The following is a 20,592-nucleotide window of genomic DNA, read 5'->3' on the forward strand; positions in this document are numbered from 1 at the left end:
TTTAATTGATTTCAGAGAGGAAGGGAGAGGGAGAGATAGAAACACCAATGATGAGAGAGAATCATTGATCGGCTGCCTACAGCACGCCCCCTACTGGGGATCGAGCCCGCAACCCGGGCATGTGCCCTTGACCGGAATCGAACCCAGGATCCCTCAGTCCGCAGGCTGACTTCTATCCACCGAGCCAAACCAGCTAGGGCCCATTCCTATTGCTTTTAAAGCTAGCATTAAGTCAAGAAAGAAGGTACAGTCTGTTCCAGTCAGCCAGGGCATCCTGATGAAGTTCCCCTCCGGAGTTCCCATCTATTCTCTATGTCCTCACAACTCTAGGGCGATTCTGGGGACAGTCCCAAAGGGAAGAGTGAGCCTGATCAGGTGACTGGCCAGACGTCCCCTAACTGATGAATTTGAGCTACTGGGAGAGGAGAGCCTGAAATCTGACTTCAACTACTGTTAGCATGCAAGGAATCGAAATGTTGATTGGCAGGAACTAAATCAGTTGGGGAGGAGAGGGAAGGAGGGGAGGGGGAGAGAGTTCTAAGTAACATCATTTCAGGAAATGCAGAGTTCAAAACAGCTAAACACGTTTCTCTTCTGCAGGATTTTCTGCCTTTACTAGTAAAGTATCTACCATGAATCAGTAACGGGCGGTGGGGGTCATAACAAAGTATTTTTTCCAAACTAATTTGATCAGACCTAGATACTATACTGGCTTGTCACCTGAAAATGATACCATGTAGAATGATTTGGGAAATGAATAAAAGGAAAAGCCCAGGTATGACAGTCTCTTCACACAGTGTGCGAAAACATTTGCTTCCTAATCTCCCTACTGGTTAAGTATTGTTGGAGGTAGTAGGGAGTGTGGTGGGAAAGGCCATGAACTTAGACCAGGAAATTCTCAATTCAATTCTGGGCTCTAAAATAGAAAGAGGATGAATAATGCCTATGTCATAGGCTGCTCTGAGGACTAAATAAATGTATACAACGCCTAACCCAGTCCTGGCACTCAACTCCAAATGACAGCTATTACTAGATGGGGCAAATGTGTAAGGAGACTCCTTCCTTGGAAGATGCTATTATGCTGTGGAGTGACAGCTGCCACTCAGCCCCTCACCCAGGTGCTGGAGGCCTTTCTGATCCTTGTACAGCCGCGTCACCCTCTCCATCAGCTCCCACTTCTCACAGCAGCCCTTGTAGTTGACGAAGTTACGAGCCAGGATCTCTTTCAGCTGCCGCACATTGAGACCTTCAATGTCTTCCAGGTCGGTCAAGTCAGACAGAGAAGCCCTCCGGCCCGGGACGAAGCTGTCCTCTGAGTCAACGGACTAAACAGGCAGAGATGAGACTGGTGGGCTAAACTCTGAACTCCCCTGGCTCTCTCTCCAAGGACCCCAAAGCACTCTCACACCATCTCTGGTGACTGACCTCAGAAGCAGGAACAGAGGCAGGGAGAGTGCGTGGCACAGTGCTTTGCACTGAAAAAGACCAGTCCCTGCCTGACCCACAGTTCTGTGCTCAGGCCCAACAGCCACAAACCAAGCAGTGCATGTAAGAGAAGGAGCACGGATTGGAGTCTGATGACCCTACCTTTGAATCCTAACTCCTCCACTGATTAATGCTAAATAATATGTGGTGAGCTGCTCCTCTCTCGGAGCCTATCTGCCCCCGCATGAAGGAGAGAGCAGTGCTAGCACACTGGGTTCCTGTGAAGATTAAATGTGGCAGCACAAGAAGCCTCCTCACATGGCACTGGCCTTTCTCTCTCCCCACTGCAGAGATTTCTGCTTTCCCAGGGAAGAGGCAGACTTCCCTGGGAGCACTCCTCTGTAGGCAACCTTGACCGTAACTCCGTGGCCCCAACGGCTGTGTCCTCTGGACTGGCCCCGCCATAGCTGAGGTCTGCCTCCCTCTCAGCTTTCCTCCTGATTATCTGACCTCCTTCCCCTGACAATGGCTACTGTGTGCTTGAAGCAGAAGGACAATGAGATCTGCACAGCAGCACCAGGAGCCTGCACTCGGGCAGCTCTCAGAAAGTCAAGAGACTGGAAACTAAGGGGCCATGCGGCTCCCCAGTCTCCGCTGTGACCTCACAACTCCGCACTAACATTCTGATAGTTTCGAAGGAACACTAGCACTAAACCCCAGCCCTGAAACAGAATTTCAGAACTATCATCACAGACTGATTCTTCTCTCCGCCTCAGAGTCTGTTGAGAGGTTCCTAATAACAGCCCAAGAACACGAGGCAAAGGGCAAAGGGCAAAGGCAAAGACCCACACCCAGACCAAGCAGAGACCCACCTGGGTCTCATCCTCAGCAGGTGCCCTGGCTGTGCTCTCCGGGTGGATGGGTTCTTCTTGGTCCTGAGACACGTGGCCATTGGCCTGTGGGAAGAGAAAGGTGCCATCACATCCGCAGAGATGCCCCAGGGATTAGCAGAGCATTGACCTGTCCTGAGCTCACACCATGTCCCATGACTCCCACCTGCTCCCGAAATCTATAGTCTCGCACAACAGCCTGACAAAAGCTTGCTCTCTAATACTGACTGTGTTAGGCAGAGAACCAGAGTGCATGAATTCTGCCCACCGCCAGGATGGCATTAGCCCACTCATCGCTGAGGTACCTTCAACACTCTGGTGGGAGGAAGACCCTGTGTCCACTGCAGGAGGTTGCTCGTCAACTGTCACTGAATTGTTTCTTGCCACTGACCCCAAACTGCCCTTTCTATAACGTCCACCCTCCATCCTTGGTTTGCCCCTCAGACCAATGTCTACTGCTTTCTTCAAACTGTTCACAGCATGTCTTTCCTTCCTCAATACTAAATCCTCAACTGGCCCAGCTGAAACAGTTCTGGACCCTCACCACCTTACTCCCTCCCTTCTGGCCCATCACCACGCTCACATTCTGGAAATGGGGTCCAACCAGCCCGGCAGGGCACACTATTACTAAGAGCTGCCTTGAAACCTGGTCAAACATTTATTTTAAAGCATCTAAGAGCTTACTAGCCTAAGACTACATGAGACAAATGCTTATGCTTACAAAGTTTCACTCTGCTTGGAATTCTAACTTCTCAAACAGTTCTTCTTAGGTACTTCTTCAGGTTTCACCAAAGACTACTCAGAACTATGAGTTTCTTAATCCCATCACCATTTAAGCCACAAGTCCCTTAACTAGATCCTTTTCACCCACTACTCCCTCCGGGCAAAGCCTCCTGTGAGCCCAGAGCAAAGAGTGTCTGAGCCCACAGGCCTTTTCCAGTAGTGAGGCACCAGCAAAGGGACAACCTAGGAAACCGGTCACCTGCTGGCCCCAGCCACTCCTCCCCGATTAGGATCCATACATGGAGCTAATTAAGAAGAGGCAAGCAACTACAGCAAGAATGGAAAGTAGAAATCGCCACCACCACCCAAAATGCCAAGAGAGGATACAATCACGTGTGTAGCAGAACAGGTACTGGGAGGCACCCAAAACCATGTCTTTATCAACACCTCTCGTTCTCTCTGAGCTTTATGCAGATGTGTACAGACTGGCCTCCTGGTGTCACCTGGGAGTTACAAAACCATCTTCCAGAACCTAACCTGTTCCTAAATAGGCAGCTTTTGTAGGTCTATTTTTTTTTCTTGGAAAGAGAAATTGGATCTCATGCTGCAAAGCATATTGCCTTGGCCCACTGGCTAAATCAAAATCTACAACCAGCAGCTGTCCAGTTTTGCTTATTCCATACACTTCCCTCCCTAGCAACGACTGCCAGGGCACTAAAGGTAAAGGAAAGAACCCTGGTGGAGCAAGCACTACGAGATTTGCACACTAGTGCAGCTCACTGTGGAGCTGTCAGGTGGCCTTGCACAAGTTACTTGACATCCCCCATGTGTGTTTTTCTGGCTTGCAAAAGGTAGCTCTCACCAGAACAGAGGATGTGAGCTGACGTGAAGGCCTCCAAGAACATCGGAGATCAGAGAAGTGCCCAATTAGATCTGGCACATACTGTAATCTGTAGGTGCATCTGAAAATTTCCAGTTAATGACAGGAACCTTAAAACCTATTCCTTTCATTGAAAAACCCACCTGAAGGTTCTTTAGGGGAAAACAATTTACTCAAGTTGCTCTCCCAGCTCCCCCTAAACAGAGAGGAGTGCTCAACCAAGCACAGGGAGGAAGTCACAGCAGGAGGTAAAACCTGCCCAGCAGAGAGAGCCAGAGCTTAGCAAAGAGTTAAACTCCAGTTGGGTAGAAAGCATGCTCGAGCCAACAAGGGAGTAAATGAGTTCACTGCAGGTAAAGTATGCTATCACGCTGGCCTTCATGCCTCAGTGCCCGTCAGAGCTGAACCAGGGGGCCCAGTCCTGGCAAAAGAGATCATCAACGGGCAGCAGCCATCCACTCCCCGGGTGGGAACGTGAGTACTATGCCAGCTCTAAGTAGCTCAAAGCTCTTTGGACGTGACATCACACTAGTCAATCCTCCCACCATCTAGCAAGAACGAAAGTGGCCTGGGATTACTACCTCATCTCACTGTTGAAGGCTCAAAGTTCACCCGGGGTGACCAGAGAGTCAGTGACAAATTGGGTGTGGAAACTGCATGGATCTTCTAAGTCCTAATCCCCCCACTAAGGCACTTAAGTTCATCCATAGGACACCATCACTCCTTACACAGTGGTCAAGTCCACCCGCCTCACTCTTATCCCGCTTAGGTCTGTGTGCCTACCTTTCCTCTTAGAGAAGCTTTCTGAGGGCAGAGACAATGCATTACTCATTTCTGTACTTCCCGTGCCAGTTCATAACTCAGTCAATGTGCTGCTCTTAGCTTACCATTCCCAGGCCCCTCTGGGATGATGACAAGCAGTGTATTTTTCATCCGATGCCAACCACCCCTGCCCAAACAGTGAGTGGCCAGAGAAGCAGTGCCCTTGTCTTGGTTACTGTGCTTCCCTGCTCTCCCTTCCCTCTACATGTTCCTTTCTTTCCTATGCACCTTGGGATGGTTACTAAGGAACCAGTTCCCTACACAGCTAAGAAAGCCCACAATAAAGGTGAGTCCGTGGGAGGGCAATTTGAACAGAACTAAATTTGGAGAGTTAACTGAGTTTTCGCAAGTATTTCTGGAACAATGAATTTTTTTTAATGTCTAACTGGGATATGTATGTATTAAAAAACACCAAAAACCTGGGACTGTGCATTATCACCTCTGAAAAAAGCCAAAACCTGAGTGTGGTGTCAAGGAAATATCACTCATGCATCAGTAGGCAGAAAAGTTTCACATCATTAAGACACTTAAGCTCACACCCCACTCCCACAAGCAGGCAGGAGGGGAAGTGAGCCCTCCAACTGGCAGAGACTGCAGAGCCGTACCTGCTGATTTTCCTGAGCCTGGGCGGGGGGGACAGAAGTGGCTTGTGAGGGTGCAGAAGGGAGGTTGGGTGAGGTAGGAGGTATTGTGCTGGCATGAGGCTGGTTCAGGAAGGCCTGCTGCTCAGGGAAGTCCGGGGAAAAGGTGGGGGCACGAGTCCTGCCCTCCTGGGAGATCACAGGCTGCTGGCCAAGCACCAAGAGCACCAGCTCCTCTTTTTCCCGGCACATTTCGGTAGAGATGTCATGGAGGTTGAGATAGTCCCGCAGGTCCTTCACCTTCATCTTCATGAGCTCCTCCCGCTGAAAGGCTGTTGCTCGGAATCGTTGGCAGAGAAGGCAGAGGCGGGGCCCATTTCCCACTTGGCTCGAACAGGTCATGCAGAAATTCTTCTTACAGTCCAGGCAGGTCTGCTGCTTAGAGCAAGAGGCAGAGGAAACCACATCAGATTCTGAGAACAAGACAGAGTGGGCTGGGAGCTTAGGGCTGCCAAGCCTAGCGAGACCGCCAATCACGCTTTAACTAAGCTATCTCCTATATCTAAGGATGCAAGCTAACTTGCAGATTTCAGGTTAAAAGCACTCAGATGGCAGACCCTCTGTATGCATCTGTGTATCCATGTACAGGACACTATGTTTATTATCCCATGTGAGGCTTTATTTACTTTATTGAGAGAGAAATCAAGGCTATTAAGACCACCAGGTTTAGAATAAAAAATCCCTACATTTTGCCCTGGCTGGTGTGGCTCAGCTGGTTGGGTGTCATCCCATGCACCGAGGGACTGGGGTTCAATTTCCAGTTAGGGCACATGCCAGGGTTGTGGGCTCGATCCCCAGTAGGGGGTGTGCAGGAGGCAGCTAATTGATGTTATGCTCACATCAATGTTTCTTCTCCCTTCCTCTCTCTCTAAAAAAAATCAATAAACTATTCTTTAAAAAAAAAAATTCCTACATTTTTATTGTCTCCCTCCTCCATTTCTTGTGGTGTCACCTTGGGTGTGTAACTTAGCTTCTCTGGCCCTCAGTTTCCTCATCTGTAAAATGGGGGTGGTAATAGTATCTACCTCATAGGATTGTTGTAAAGTTAAGAGATAATGCATGTAGCATAGGGGTCCACAGTAAGTGTAACTGTTTTAATTATTATTATTGCTAGGAAATATAAGCTAATGATGAGAGGCAGGATTCAAATCCTGAACTATGATTGTATTTATTGCTGAGATAAGAAAGCAAATGTAGAAAGGTTGTGGTGGTGGTTATTATTACTATCATTAATTAAATTTACTGAGGGGCCACTATATGCTAGAGCTATATCTCGCTTGTCATTTAAATCTCAAAGCAACCCTGCAAAGTAGGTATTCATGTACCTCCGTGTTTCACAGACAAAGCAACTGAGGCCTAAAGTTCTAAGTATCATATTCATGGGCAGGCATCAAGCAGCAGAGCTAGGATTCATACTCAAGGTCTGTCGGAGTTCAATGCCCACAGTCATGCTCTTTGCACCAGGCCATGTTGCCTAACTCAGTCCCATTCAAGCTGACAGTGGTACTAGGTCAAGAGCCTGGCTCTCCATCTCCAAACTCCCAACCCAGTGCCCCACCCAGAGGCTGGTGCCCAGGCTCCCCCACCCCAGGAAGGCCCACTCAGAGTGCTGGGAATTCAGTGGGGCAGGAGAGCACATCCAAGACAAATACTGAGATGGCTATGGGAGGCCCTCTGGACCTGATTGAGGGAGCTCTCGTTCGTGAAAGTACAGAGTGTCTCAGAGGGCAACAAGAGGGCCTGGCAGGCAAGCTGGTACCGCCTGGCAGCAGCAACTCCCGCAATCACAGACAACACAATACACGATGGCTTGCTCAATTCAGGCAGCAAATCCTCAGCCTCTTGCCCCACAGGCTGAGCGAGCACGGTGACATCTGACTGAGCTTTTGCAGCCAGGAGCAGGTCACACTCCAACAGGAGAGGTCACTCCTGGGCACACTGGGATGATCCTAAAGGGCACACTCACTAATCGTTTATAGAAATAAAAACCTTTTCATCCTGTGGTGACTGAAATATTAACCTAAACATTTCTGCTCCCCCTTTTCTATTCAAGCCAACAGGAATGCCCAAGAGACTTAGATTCTCGCAGGCAAAATCACAGACACTTGTGTGGGCTGAAGCACAAGTCTGCATAGCGGAGACAGCTATATTTAGTCTTGTCAAAGTGTCATTCACGTAGTAAGGGGAGGAGGGCATAATGTTTACCACCCAGTTTGACTATAAATACTTAGAAGGCACTGCGAAAGGACACATATCAAGTTCCCTATTCTCCACACAGTTATAACCAGACAATAAAATGTTCAGAAACTGACTTCAAAGGACGCATGGCTGCACTCGCTTCCTAATGGTCTGGGACCAATAGCAACTCAGGTGGAAAACGGATATCTTGGGGCTTTGGGGTTCATTCATACCAGAAGCTTTTCTATTGGAAAAATAAAATGTGTTTAGGATGACTGATAGTGAAATGAAGAGGCTTCAATGTCATAACACTGTAGGTCCTGACATGGACCATTACTTGTCAATGCACTTTGACAAGACCTAGCTTGACACAATTAAAAAGCCCTGAGTTGCTCAATCAGCCCAGCTCTAAACAACGCTCTACTCTTTCTTCAAAAGTGTGTGGTTTAGCCCAGCCAGCGTGGTTCAGTGGTTGAGCATCAACCCATGAACCAGGAGGTCGAGGTTCGATTCCAAGTCAGGGCATATGCCCAGGTTGCGGGCTCAATCCCCAGTGTGGGGTGTGCAGGAGGCAGATCAATGAATCTCTCTCATCATTGATGTTTCTATCTCTCTCTCCCTCTTCCTTCCTCTGTGAAATCAATAAATATATATATTTTTTAATTTTTTAAAAAAATGTGTGTGGTTTATTGGGTGCAAGATCAGCAACCCAGCTTCTATGCCCACCACCCTCCAACAGGGACTCTGAAGTCAGCCTGCATCCGAAACACACCCTAAAAGAGAAAGAGAGCTCGAGGCTAAAATCCCAGTCGCAGAGGCAGGAGAGAACAAAGGGAAGGGAAATGCAGCTGGCCATCAACAAATGTGGGCAGAACGAGCCAAGAATCATGCACGTATGAATTCTAGCAAAGTGTGCAAGCCAACTGAGTAACAAGGTAGCGTGAAAGATGAGTTGGTGGAGCCAACGTGCCTGCATAAATGCCAAGAGAACACACACATCCAGCATTTAAAAAGCCGGCAGTGGAACCTCAGCTAGACACTGCCCTTCATGGATGCCAGGTGAGATGCTCTCCTTTCCTAACCCACCCCTCACTTATTCCTCCTCCTCCCACCACCCATATTCCCTGGCACTTTCTCAGCCTCCCAGTGCCCCCTCCTCCTGGCCCTTCCTATAGGCAGGCATTCATTGCTGCATCCCCCTGGGAGGGAAAAGGGCAGCCAGGAGTGACACACGCAGGGTAAGTCCTGGCTGTCCGCTTTCTAGCTAAGGGAATTTGCACAAAACAGATAACCCCCCAGAGCATCAGATTCCTCACCTGAAAAGGCAGGTGGTCTGTCGGCCTAAGGACTACTGGAGGTATCACATGAGATCATGTATACGAAACCTTAGCATAAGGTGATATGGTACTCACAAACAGGTTCCTTTCTGCCTCATCTCTGAGCTTTTGCAATACCTAGGAACCCAGCCCCTCTCTTTCCACTCTGAGATTTGAATACCTCATCCATGTTTCCAAACACAAACTCGTCTTCCTCCTCAAACTGATCCAACTAAAGAGGCTGAATGCCAAACTCGCTACAGAACTGTCAGGGCTGCTGATGCCGGTAGGTATTAGCAATACAGATGGGATATGTGGCTTGTGGCAAAAACAGCCTGCCATTTCTCTACAGGACTGGAAACTCTGGGAAGGCAGGAGATACATCTTTCTTAGGTTCCCTCTGTGAAATCCTTAATGTTATCTGTGCTTTGTACCGAATGAGCATTCAGAAAGTACTGACCACATGAAGAAAAGAAAGGTAGTAGGATCCATGTAATCGTTTCAATTCAACCGCTTCAGACAAGACATTTAAAAAGCCCATGGCTGTTAAATGCCAAACCCTTCCGATAAGAATGCTGATCCACTTAAGCATGAAATTACAAATGAAAATTTCTAATAGGAGAAAACATTCTTAATATTCACAAAATTCACTGTGAATCACACAAAATTTTTTTTACTTTTGTAACAAGAAAATATCCAAACTGGAACTTGCCTTCCACCACCCCCCGCAAAAAAAAAAAAGTATTCTTGCTTTTGCTTTCTTATCTTCTTTGTATGGCTATGCATTTGCTCCCACCTTCTGTCAGACTGCAAGCTCTCTGTTAGGCAGGCATGACTTACTTCATCTCTGTCTGTCTAGCCCAGGCAACGCCTGACACACAGTAGATATTCAATCATTTATTTTTCCAATAAATAGGGGGGAAGTTCCTTATTTTGATCATTTGCGATGCTCCTAGGCACACTGGCCAATATCCTGTCATTTTCAAATTTACCTTCTTCCCCTACATTTCACCTGTGTTCATATGCAAGTAATTTAGTGTCTGAGTCTCCTATTTTTCATCTGTAAAATGGGTTAACAAGTACTACTTCAAAGAATATGGCATGGAGAGGTGCTCACTAAATGAGCTATATGATCAGTCTCAGCCACCACCCTAGACCAGCCTCTGATCACGTCTCGCCAGGTGTCAAGTGGGCAAAAGCTCCCTAAGTGCTACACCTGTTACTAGTGAAGCCATGTCTACTACCTGAAACAGGACTGATCAGGTCTTCCTTTGTTTAAAGTCGTTCTGATGGCTCCAAGCTCCTTACTAAGTCAGTCATGGCCCTTCACCACCTGATCCCACCTTCGTTCTACCCTAACTTCCCAAGTATCCTGCACTCTGGCCAAACATGCCATTCACAATTCCCAAATAAGCCTTGCACTTGCCTCACATCTGGTACCTTCACTTCAGCCACTGCTCTGCAAATCAATAAACCTTCCTAGAATTATCAGCTAGAATGACCGATTTACCAGCAATGCCTGATTCCCCAGTACTTACCGTACCCAGCTAACTGTTAGCAGTTCTTTGCAAATGTGGGCCTCCTTAATCAGAGAGGAAGCACCTGAGGGAAAGGCCTAGGTCTTTCTCTCCTCTCACCTCTATCTCCACAAGCTAGACCTCTAGCAGCTAGCAGGCTGCCAGTACAGGACTGGCGCTCGATGAAAATCTTCAGCATGGAATTGTTAGCCACAAAGCAATGAAAGTAGAAACTCTCTGGTCTACTTTCTCTTTTTGAAATTGTTCTCACCTCAACTGTCCATTATTTATTTAAAATTTTTACTGCCTAACTACTATGTGGCGGTCACTGTTCTAAGCACTGGGGATAAAAGGTGTGAACAAAATGGATAAGATCTCTGTTCCTATGTACCATCTGAGGAGGCAGGCAACCCACAAACATATTTATGTCAGGCGGTGATCACCACTAGAGAGAAAAATAAAGTGTCTTCCCTTCCTCACCCAACCATCGTTCTCCTGTCTCTGGGGGAGCTTTCCTCGCTCATTCTCGTTCTCCCTCTGGATGAGAAATGTCAAGAACTCGCTAGATCCCCTGGTTCTCCCAAGGTTTCAACATGCTTGACCCCAAGCCTGGATCACCATCACTGTCCTCTGCTCTTTCTCTCTCCATTTCCACTCCATAAAGTATAACTAACATGTTTTAAGAAGGCGGTCACAATCTCCCACACATATTGAGAAACGGTAGTTAAATTTTGGGGGAGTCAAAAGCTATACATGTATCTAGTATTTATGACTGTACGGAGGGGGAGGGGAGGTTGTCAGCGCTCCTAACCCCCACATTGTTCAAAGGTCAACTGTAAGTGTGTGTGTGTGTATGTGTATATAGAGAGATAGGTAGCTATATATAGATATCCTATATAATAAAGATATAATATGCAAATGGTCATTACGCTGTGAAGCTAACGACGGACCATGTAAGGACCGGATCACTGAGCAGCAGGAGGGTGGGGCAGTGAGCTACAAGCAGGCGGCGGAGAGCTACAGGAGGGGGCAGGGCAGCAATCTATGAGGGGGGAGCGGGGGAAGGGGAGGATAAGGGGAGCTACAGGAGGACGGGGCAACAGGCGGAGAGCTACTAGAAGGCGGCGGCGAGCTACTGGCACACGGATTCGTGCGCAGGGCTACTAGTAGATATATAACAGTAATATGGAGGTAACTACCAAAAGAACCAGCCCAAAGAATTTAAAGTAGTTGCCTCTGAGAAGAGCGAAATGAGAAGAGGGGGATTCTATTGTTTGTAACAAACTTTTTGAACAATTTGACTCTAAGTTATATACTTATGTAACTGTAATAATTTTTAAATTGTTGAATAATAATAAAAAGTTATACACTACCAGGTTTAAAAAAAAGGTTCAAATAAGCCTACTGCTGCCCTGATCGGTTTGGCTCAGTGGATAGAGCGTCGGCCTGGGGACTGAAGGGTCCCAGGTTCGATTCCGGTCAAGGGCATGTACCTTGGTTGTGGGCACATCCCCAGTAGGGGGTGTGCAGGAGGCATCTAATCGGTGTTTCCCTCTCATCGATGTTTCTGACTCTCTGTCCCTCTCCCTTCCTCTTTGTAAAAAATCAATAAAATATATTTTTAAAAAAATAAGCCTACTGCAAATTCATGCTGCTCATTTACACAAGGGTTTTTCCTATTCCTTCTTGCCAATTACTTTGCCACTTCTATCAGCAGTTGTTCCTAGCATTCCTCGCAGTGTAACTGTGAGAACAGCAGCTCTTTGGCTATCTTGATGTACCTTGGAACTACTGCCTTAGATAAAGAGAACAATTTCTTCATCTGTAAAATGGGAATAAATAATAGTACAGATTTCATAGGCTTTTGTAAGGAACCAATGAAGGCATTTGAAATGCCAAACTCAGCACCAGGCATGTGACAAATACCCAAGAGCCCTCCTTCCATCTCAGCTCAGATCCTAACTGCACCCCACCGTCTCCATCACTGAGAAACTGAGGCCATGTGGCACCGAGTTCCTTCTGTTTTCCACTTCAGTCTCAATCTACTGACTCAACTTTTCGTCTGAGTATAAAAGGAGGGGCACCTCTGCCCACCGAGCCACAGCTCCCTGACCACCTGCAACAGCCTCTCTGGCTGAGTTCTTGGGTAGCTAAGCAAATCACAAAAAAGCTCTGCCAAGTGCCCGCCTTTGCTGCACTACAGTGAAGTGCAGGCAAAATACAACCTACAAGGTAACATGCCAGTCCTCCATCATTTACAGACAAAAAGGGTAGGGGGGTCAACACTTCAAGCTACATTCCAAGCTGCAGAAGTTCTGACATGTTGAATGTCTCCTGGGAGACAGCTTGAGGGTCAAAGACTGGTTTGAATCCTGACTCTGCCATTTATCACTATGTGATCTTGAGGTTCTACCTAAGGAGGGAAGAGAAGCAGTATTTTAATGTCTCTTATGCTATTTGTCCGGAACTTCACACAAACATTTTCCTTTTAACTGTTAAACTCTAAGCCTTAGTTTCTCATAAAATGGGAGTTAAGGAACCCTAAAGCCTACATCACAGAGTTATTGTGAGGATTAAATGAAACAAATCTAAATTGCTTAAAACAGTCCTGGCATACAGCAGATGGTTTAAAAAGGGTTTCTTCCTCTCAATTTTCCTATTATCACCATTTTAACATCCCATTCTGAATTGCAAACCTCTCCTTCTACTGAAGAATGCAGAACACAGTTCTTTCTCCAGGTCAGGGTTCACCGTCAGCTCTAATGGCGCTTGACCAGAGAGCACACTGCCTCTGGGAGCTGACAAAGGGAGGGCCCACACCCACACACCATTACCCAGCCAGTAAGTTTCCTTCCTGCTCGCTAATCTGGAAAACATGCCATGGATCATTTCAAATGAAATCGCCATTTGAAATAAGCTCCCGTCTGTGTTGTTAAGGTATTGATGTACTGAGACGTCCGTGGCATTGCTTTCACTAAAATGAACAAGTTAATCTGCAGTCAGGCTCTTTATGAGGGCAGCTAATGAAGGAAATAGTATGGAGTGCCTGCTACATTCCAGGCATTGTACTGGCCTTTGCAGCTTGTCTCATTTTATTCTCCCAACACTGAGATGGGTACAGCTACTACATCCCCATTTTATAAACGAGGAAAAGGATCTCAAGAAAGGTTAAGTCATACAGCTAGTAAATGGCAAAGCTGATATCTAAATTCAGGTCGAGCGGGCTTCCAATCTACGCTGAGATGCTTTGATTTTGCTTGGTTAGTTTTTCCTTTATTACTTTTGTGAAACGAATGGGCCTGGGTTATGGGCATTGCATAAGCAGAGGCAAGGCAAGAGGCAGGATAGAAAGGGCAGTGAGCTGGCCCAAGGGCCTGAGGTGGTCAACACTCACCTTCCTGGCCATGTTTGCGAAGTGGGCCCCACAGGCCTTGCAGCTTGGTTCCGAGCCTGTTGGGGAAGGAAAGGAGCTGTACCCAGGATTGGAATAGGCCTGCGCCCTGGCTCCCTGGGGTGGTGCGGCCTCCTCAGGCTGTCCATCCACGCAGAACCAGTTGCAACAGCTTGCCCACATGATAAAATCTGGTGAACGGGAGGAAAAGGAAACAAGTCAGAATTAAGACACACCTCTAGTGCATTCCCATTCCTGAGGGCACAGGTGAGCTGGGACACTCAAACCACTCCTGCTGCCAAAGTCAAGGCACAATATGTTGGGCCACTGGTTTCCTGCCACCTCCTGCACCACCACCTTTGCACATAAGAAGCGACTATAGACACCTGATCTGCCAGGACAGCACGGGCGGCCAAGTTGGCACACTACCTTTGAAAGGTTGCTGATCCCTGTTTGGGTTTAATCTGAGATCTAACTTCAAATAAAATCTCTTGCCGTAGCAATTACAAGGGGCCTAACACACACTTTATTCAGGAACATGACCTTCCCCTAGAGTTCACAGACACACACACTGCATAATTCCACGCTCACATTGACTATGTGAAAAGGTTTTATTTCCTGTATATAGGTGAGAAGTCAAGGTCACGCACTAATATATAGAAAATCAAGATTCGGAAAACCCAGGTCCTCCTGACTCTAAACCTCAAGTTCTTCTCCCTGCACCATGCTGCTGCCCCTCGGTTTCCCCTCCCACCAGCCAGCAGAACTAACTACTCTTACATTTGTACCTGCAATCCCATATAAGCTTCCATCACAGCACCTATAGCAGCTGGTTGCACAGATACGCTCACCCTTTGTTTTCTACCGCTAAACCATACATTCCTCGAGAGAAGTAACCACTTCTTATTCACATCTGTACCTTCCCCTAGCAGTGTCGTGCACAGAGTAGATGCTCAATAAATAAAATTTAGCTTCATTGCTCAATCAGTGCCTCTGTGAGTTTATTAAAAAGTGTTGGATTATTATTCCCATTTGACATACCAAATACAGGTACTAGGGACAAAGGGATTGGTGTTTGTTTGTTTTTTATGATCCTGCAAGTCCCCCACTGGGGATGGAGCCCACAACCCAGGCATGTGCCCTTGACCAGAATCGAACCTGGGACCTTTCAGTTTGCAGGCCGACGCTCTATCCAAACTGGCCAGGGCGGGATTGGTGATTTTTTTAAGATCACAAAACAAAGAGGAGGTAATCTCCCAAATGTCAGAATAACCTAAAGATGGCAAGACAGTCCACTAAAATGCCAAGTAACGCCGTGATAAAGCAAGAGTGTGCTTTTCTCAGTAGACCAAGGCAGTCAACATGGACATTTTGAGCCTGAACTCTATGTTTACCGAGATAATAATGGAACATTTAGTGTTATTACTCAATAATCAGTTCCCATAAAAGAATGGTACTTTCTGCGCTGCCTCCTGACTTCTTGAAAGTGCCTTTGTGAAATCATAGTTCAAAGATATGATAAGCTGGAAGGAACTAAGAAGCCAACAGGTTCAACCTTGGTCCTTTTATAGAGGAAAAGCAAAAGGCCCAGCAGAGGGAGTAACTTCCTGGTTCACACAGCGATAACGTCAGGCCTCTGACTACTCTAGGGCCTTTTTAGCTTCCCAACACTTGCCTCCAATACACCTGTGATATAATTCATTCGCTTTTGTAGGCGGATCCAATTTATATCTGCCCCACCCCACCCCAAACACTTGCCTGTGACCCCATGAGAACAGGGACCATTAGTCATACAGTATTCAGCAGATAGGTACTCAACAAGTACTACTGAGTGAATGAATCACACACAATATTTAAATCTTAACTAAGCACACATTTGCTCCATTTCCTACACATCCCTCTCTGACTCACTATTACTTGCATGAAGACTCTAAGACTCACTTTCCACAGACTTGGGGGAGGGAGGGGAATCTGCCTTACTGGTAATTAACAGTTCACATGGAATAATGAAGTAAAGAGCAGTTAATTAAATGAGTTCTTTGTTGTCAAGAGAATGGAGACAACAGTGGGGTAGTAGCCCTCTGAAGGAGGGATTCTGTAATTCTTTAAATCATCAGTTGATGGAAACACCTGTGACAGTATCATAATACAAATAGCATATAGGATCTGGGTAAAACAGAGGTCCCAAGCCCCAGTGATGGGCTATGCTACGCAAGTCATAACCCTTCTGTACTTCATTTTTCTCATCTGGACATCTCTGGCTGTGAAGCACTAAATAAACATTAGTTATTGCTACTATCATCATAACAATATTTTAACTACAACTTCTCTGGGAATGCACAGGCAAAAAGCACTACGATTTGGCTTTCTGGGCTTGTCCCAAGATCTTTGCCAGAATTAGCAGTCTGTGTCAATGAATTGAAAAGGTAGGGGAAGGGAGAAAGAAAACAGTCTTGGATGAATCCCAGGGACTCTGACTTGCACAACAGGACAGACAGTGGAATCACTAACTGGGATAAAGCCCTCAGGAGGAGGCATGTACCTGTGTGTGGAGGGGGCGGGTTAAGATGAGGAGTTGAGTTTTGTTCTGTGGGACATGCTGATGTATGCACAGCACACAAGGGTTTGGTCTCAGTTGAAGATGAAGGTTTGGGAATCCTCAGCCTTCTACAAGTATGTTAATAAACCCAGAGTGGGGCAGAAGCCTGACGGATGGTGAAGGGCAGAAAAGAGGCGGGTCTGTGAGAACCCTTGGGAAGACCGGATCTACAGGGCAAGCAGAGGAAAACCAACCAGCAGAACAGAGAAAGGAAGAATGCTCAGAGGTGGGAAAACTGAAAGTGTGTTATGAGTTTCAAGAAGAAATTATCCACGCTAGCTACTGACCCAGAGGGTAGAACACAATAAAAAATGCAAAACGGACCTAGTTTTAGGAAAATGTGGGTATGCTCTTTGCCTGAGTAGTTTAGGAAGATAACCACAGGTTGGGAAGTGAATGAGAAGTGAGGATTTGCCAGACTCTAAGCATAAATTATTCTTTCAAGAAACTTTTGACTGTGAATAGGAGAGAGAAGGCAGTAGGAAGAAGATCCAGCTCACTAAAATAGAGAAAAATATAGACATATTTGAAGACTGTAGAGGAAACCCCCAAAGATTAAGAAATTATAGAGGAAGGAAGCTAGTGATAAATTATGGGAGTAAGAGCCAGAGTAGCAGGAAACGTGGCACCTAGTGGTCAGATTCTGGGTGGACACTTCTGGACAGGAGAAAAGTCACCTCTCACTAGAGAGTGGAACAGAAGTAAAGATAGATATAACCAAAGATAAGCTTACAGCATTAGCAGAGAAAAATGAAAAAAGGAAATAAAAAGGAAAAGGAGGGGAAGTGATAGATTTAACCATGAGAAAACACATTTTCTTCCACACTAGGAATACACATGCTGCAATGGTTTCCCAAGAGATAAGAACTCTGCCACAATGGGTAAGTGCACGTGGTGAAGCACAATCTGTAGGAGCCAGTATGTTTCCAATGAAAGCTGGCCCGCTGTATATTGTTTCAATTCGCGCTTTATTTCAGAAGCACCAGCTGTGTGCTGGGCACTGGGGTGACCAAAAGTGATTCTGACAAGGTCCCTGCCCCCAGGGGACTTCAGCCAGGAAGGCACTAGAGCTCCCCCTGATACAAAAGCTAAGAAAGCTCTTCCTCAGTTGGGAGTCAGGAGAATGAATCATCCTCAACACTACTTTCATTCTAACTTTACATCTAATCTTCACTGCCTCCTCTAGGGAGCCTTGAAAGAAAAGCCCTTGGCCTGTTAAGTATCTGGCTACTCTTACAAGGTCTTGGCTCTGTGAGAAGACTTGAAATTTGTCACTGTTATTCCATAAGCCCCATGTTTGAGTGATGAACAGTCTTACTATCCTGGGGATATGTATGTGTGGGAGAAGGGGTCATTATGAAAAGGGCTAGGATGGAAAGAATCCCCAATGCTAACATACCTCACACCTGCTCACTCAAACAGAACATGTTCACCAGTCAACAGACTAGGCTTTTACTCATTTTGACATATATTTCCATACCAAAAAGACACATGTCCTAATGTGGTCAGTTAAAACTACTCTCTTGCCCCCTGACCAGTGGTTCAGTGGTTAAAACGCTGGCCTGTGCACCAAAGGGTCATGGGTTTAATATCTGGTCAGGGGCAAGTACCTGGGTTTGCTAGTTCCATCCCTGCCCCGGTGGGAGCATTTGCAGGGGCAACCAATGGATGTTTCCTTCTCACATAGATGCTTCTTTCTCTCCCCCTCCCTCTCTTCCACTCTCTCTAAAAAAATTACATATATATCTACATATCTATATATCTATATCTATATCTATATCTATATCTATATCTCCTTGGATAAGGGTTAAAAACAACAACAAAAAGTACTCTCTTGCCAAACTGGAAAACCCTAAGTCTAAAAAATAACTATCTTCAGGGTTATTTTGGGGAGTGAAAGAGTTTGTAATTTTAACATTGCCATACAAACTACACATTTTTCTCTTGGGAATATTTTTTTCATCCCTCAGCCCTAAACAGATTCACAGACATGGCATCTGATTATGTAACTTAAAGGACTGAAAATGGAACCAATTGTGAGGTGTATAAAGAAGTTTCCCTATGTTGACAACTTTGAAAGTTTCCTTCTCAGATCTGCAAACCTCCTTCTGATCGTGAAAGAAAATTATCAAATCTCCACTGAGGGCTTCAAAATCCCTTCTCCAAATCCCCTCACCCTCTTCAGAAAAGGGACTGAGAGATTTAATCCTCAAATACGGTCTCTGGCTGCTCTCCCACTGAGTGTGTTTGAAAACTGCCGGGCTCTCCTCCTCCCCTTTGCCTGCAGGGAGAAGGAGAGATGTAGGGCTGGGTGAACAAGAAAACTGACGATTCCCTGGGGAAGAGTCCTGTGGTGTGAGGCAGGAGCGGCTAGCTAGCTCACGAGATTTTGTCAGCTTGATAAGTATGCTGGTATTTCTGGGCAGACTGATCCCTGCTGAACAGGAAAATTACCGTGGTAACCCAGGGTAAGATAGAGGACCTATCCCAGGTAGGGTGAGTACAGTCAGTTAGAGGCAGGAGGGGAGGTAATGTGATTTCTTCCTACACCACTTCACTTGTTCACCTGATCAAGTCAAATAATTTTAAATGGATCAGTGGTTGTCATGGGCTTTACCATGGAGCAGAGAAGGGTCAGAATGGTCCCATGGCCTGGCCGGCGTGGCTCAGTGGTTGAGGGTCAACCTATGAACCAGAAGGCCATGGTTCAATTCCCTGTTGGGGCACATGCCCAGGTTGCGGGCTCGATCCTCAGTGTGGGGCATGCAGGAGACAGCCAATCAATGATTCTCTCTCATCACTGATGTTTCTATCTCTCCCTTCCACTCTGAAATCAATAAAAATATATTAAAAAAAAGAATGGTCCCATGGCCTAGAGGGGTCAGAATGTCAGTGTCCTAGTAAAATTAGTGCTATGCGCAGTGCAACTCCAAAACCATCTTGCTAACCACCAAACTCTACAGCAGTAAAGTCAAGTCCCCAAGGTTCTCATCCAATCTGTTGTAATTTTAATTGACTGGTCTGTGTGTCAAGCCTGCAACAACAGGCTTCACAAGGATGCAGAGACAGCAACATTTTGGAATTAACATATTTATGGTGAATGCACTGTATACGACTTTATAAAAATCTTTTAAAGACGCCTAATTAAAATGCCCCCAAATCCTCAAAGAAGCACCTTTCTGATCTGGCAAATCAGAAAATGTCTAGATGGCAAGCCTTACAGAATCATCTCATTTATTGAGAGTGGTTTGGCTACTGTCATACCGTATTCCTGGAATTATTAAAAGCATCTATGCTCCAAGTGCATAAAGAAAAGTACCCCACGTTATGGATCATTACTACAGAATGGGCTTTGCTTCATCTTGCATATTACCCATAAAAAGCAATTAAAGTACAATTGCAATGGCTTTGAACAGCTATGAAAAGCCTAGCAATATGGCTGAGCTATGCCTCTTTGAAGTAATTGATAAATAACTACATATTTTAACAAGTAGAGAAGAAAGTAGCCATTCATTGGAAGACTGCTCTTATCTGCCCCGCACTGAGCTGGGTACCACCCAGTGTTATTTCACCCTCACAACAATTCTTGGCAAGGCAGATTCGTTCTTCCCATCTTCAGGTGAGACAGCCAAGGTTTAGAGAAGTTAACTGACTTGCAAAAGGTCATAGCTAACGGGTAGTAGCCAGGATTTGAACAGACGGCACTTAGACCCTGAAGCCTATTAATTCATCAAACCCTAACTTACAATTTGTGGACTTCTCTAGTTATATTTCAATTAAAAGTTTAAGAGAGGTTTTAAAGCATCTAGGATAATATTTGTAATTTTTAAAAAAAAAAAAAAAAATAACAAAGAAAACCATTTTGAGCCCATGTCCCCACTCCTTGGTAAAGGCCTTTTCCTCTGCTCTCCTCTACATCAAAATTTCTCTCAACATTTGACTCCACTTGCTCAACCTATAATTCACTCTTCAGCCTTCTCCAATCTAGCTTGGCCTAACCACTGCACCTAATCTCTGCAAGATCAACAAGGAATTCCAGGTGACACTTCTCAATCTCCTGCAAGACACAGGGACCCTCCTTCCCTCCTCCCTGAAACTCCCTGCTAACCGTTTCTGAGCTTCCAGAACTCCGCACTCTTGATCTCCCTCTTACCTTAAAGCTGCTTTGCTGGTTCTTCCCCCTCCCTCTTTTCTTAAATGTTGGGAGTGC

General features: G+C 46.0%; 1 protein-coding gene across 4 annotated transcripts in view; it reads right to left on the bottom strand.

Moving 5' to 3' along the window:
* The window catches only part of RFFL (ring finger and FYVE-like domain containing E3 ubiquitin protein ligase), a 75,160-nt gene that overhangs the window by 5,593 nt on the left and 48,975 nt on the right, over window positions 1–20,592 (bottom strand). For all 4 annotated transcript variants that reach the window (XM_005860207.2, XM_005860208.2, XM_005860206.2 and 1 more), the window contains 4 exons: window positions 13,787–13,974; window positions 5,346–5,756; window positions 2,298–2,381; window positions 1,115–1,325 (listed from right to left, as the gene is read on the bottom strand). In XM_005860207.2, coding sequence (XP_005860269.1) covers window positions 1,115–1,325; window positions 2,298–2,381; window positions 5,346–5,756; window positions 13,787–13,966 — 886 coding nt within the window. In that variant the 5' untranslated portion in view covers window positions 13,967–13,974. Of the gene's footprint in view, window positions 1–1,114; window positions 1,326–2,297; window positions 2,382–5,345; window positions 5,757–13,786; window positions 13,975–20,592 lie in introns of those variants that run through there.

The sequence above is a fragment of the Myotis brandtii genome, unplaced genomic scaffold, assembly GCF_000412655.1.
Source record: "Myotis brandtii unplaced genomic scaffold, ASM41265v1 scaffold1327, whole genome shotgun sequence".
In the NCBI taxonomy this organism is placed as follows: domain Eukaryota; kingdom Metazoa; phylum Chordata; class Mammalia; order Chiroptera; family Vespertilionidae; genus Myotis; species Myotis brandtii.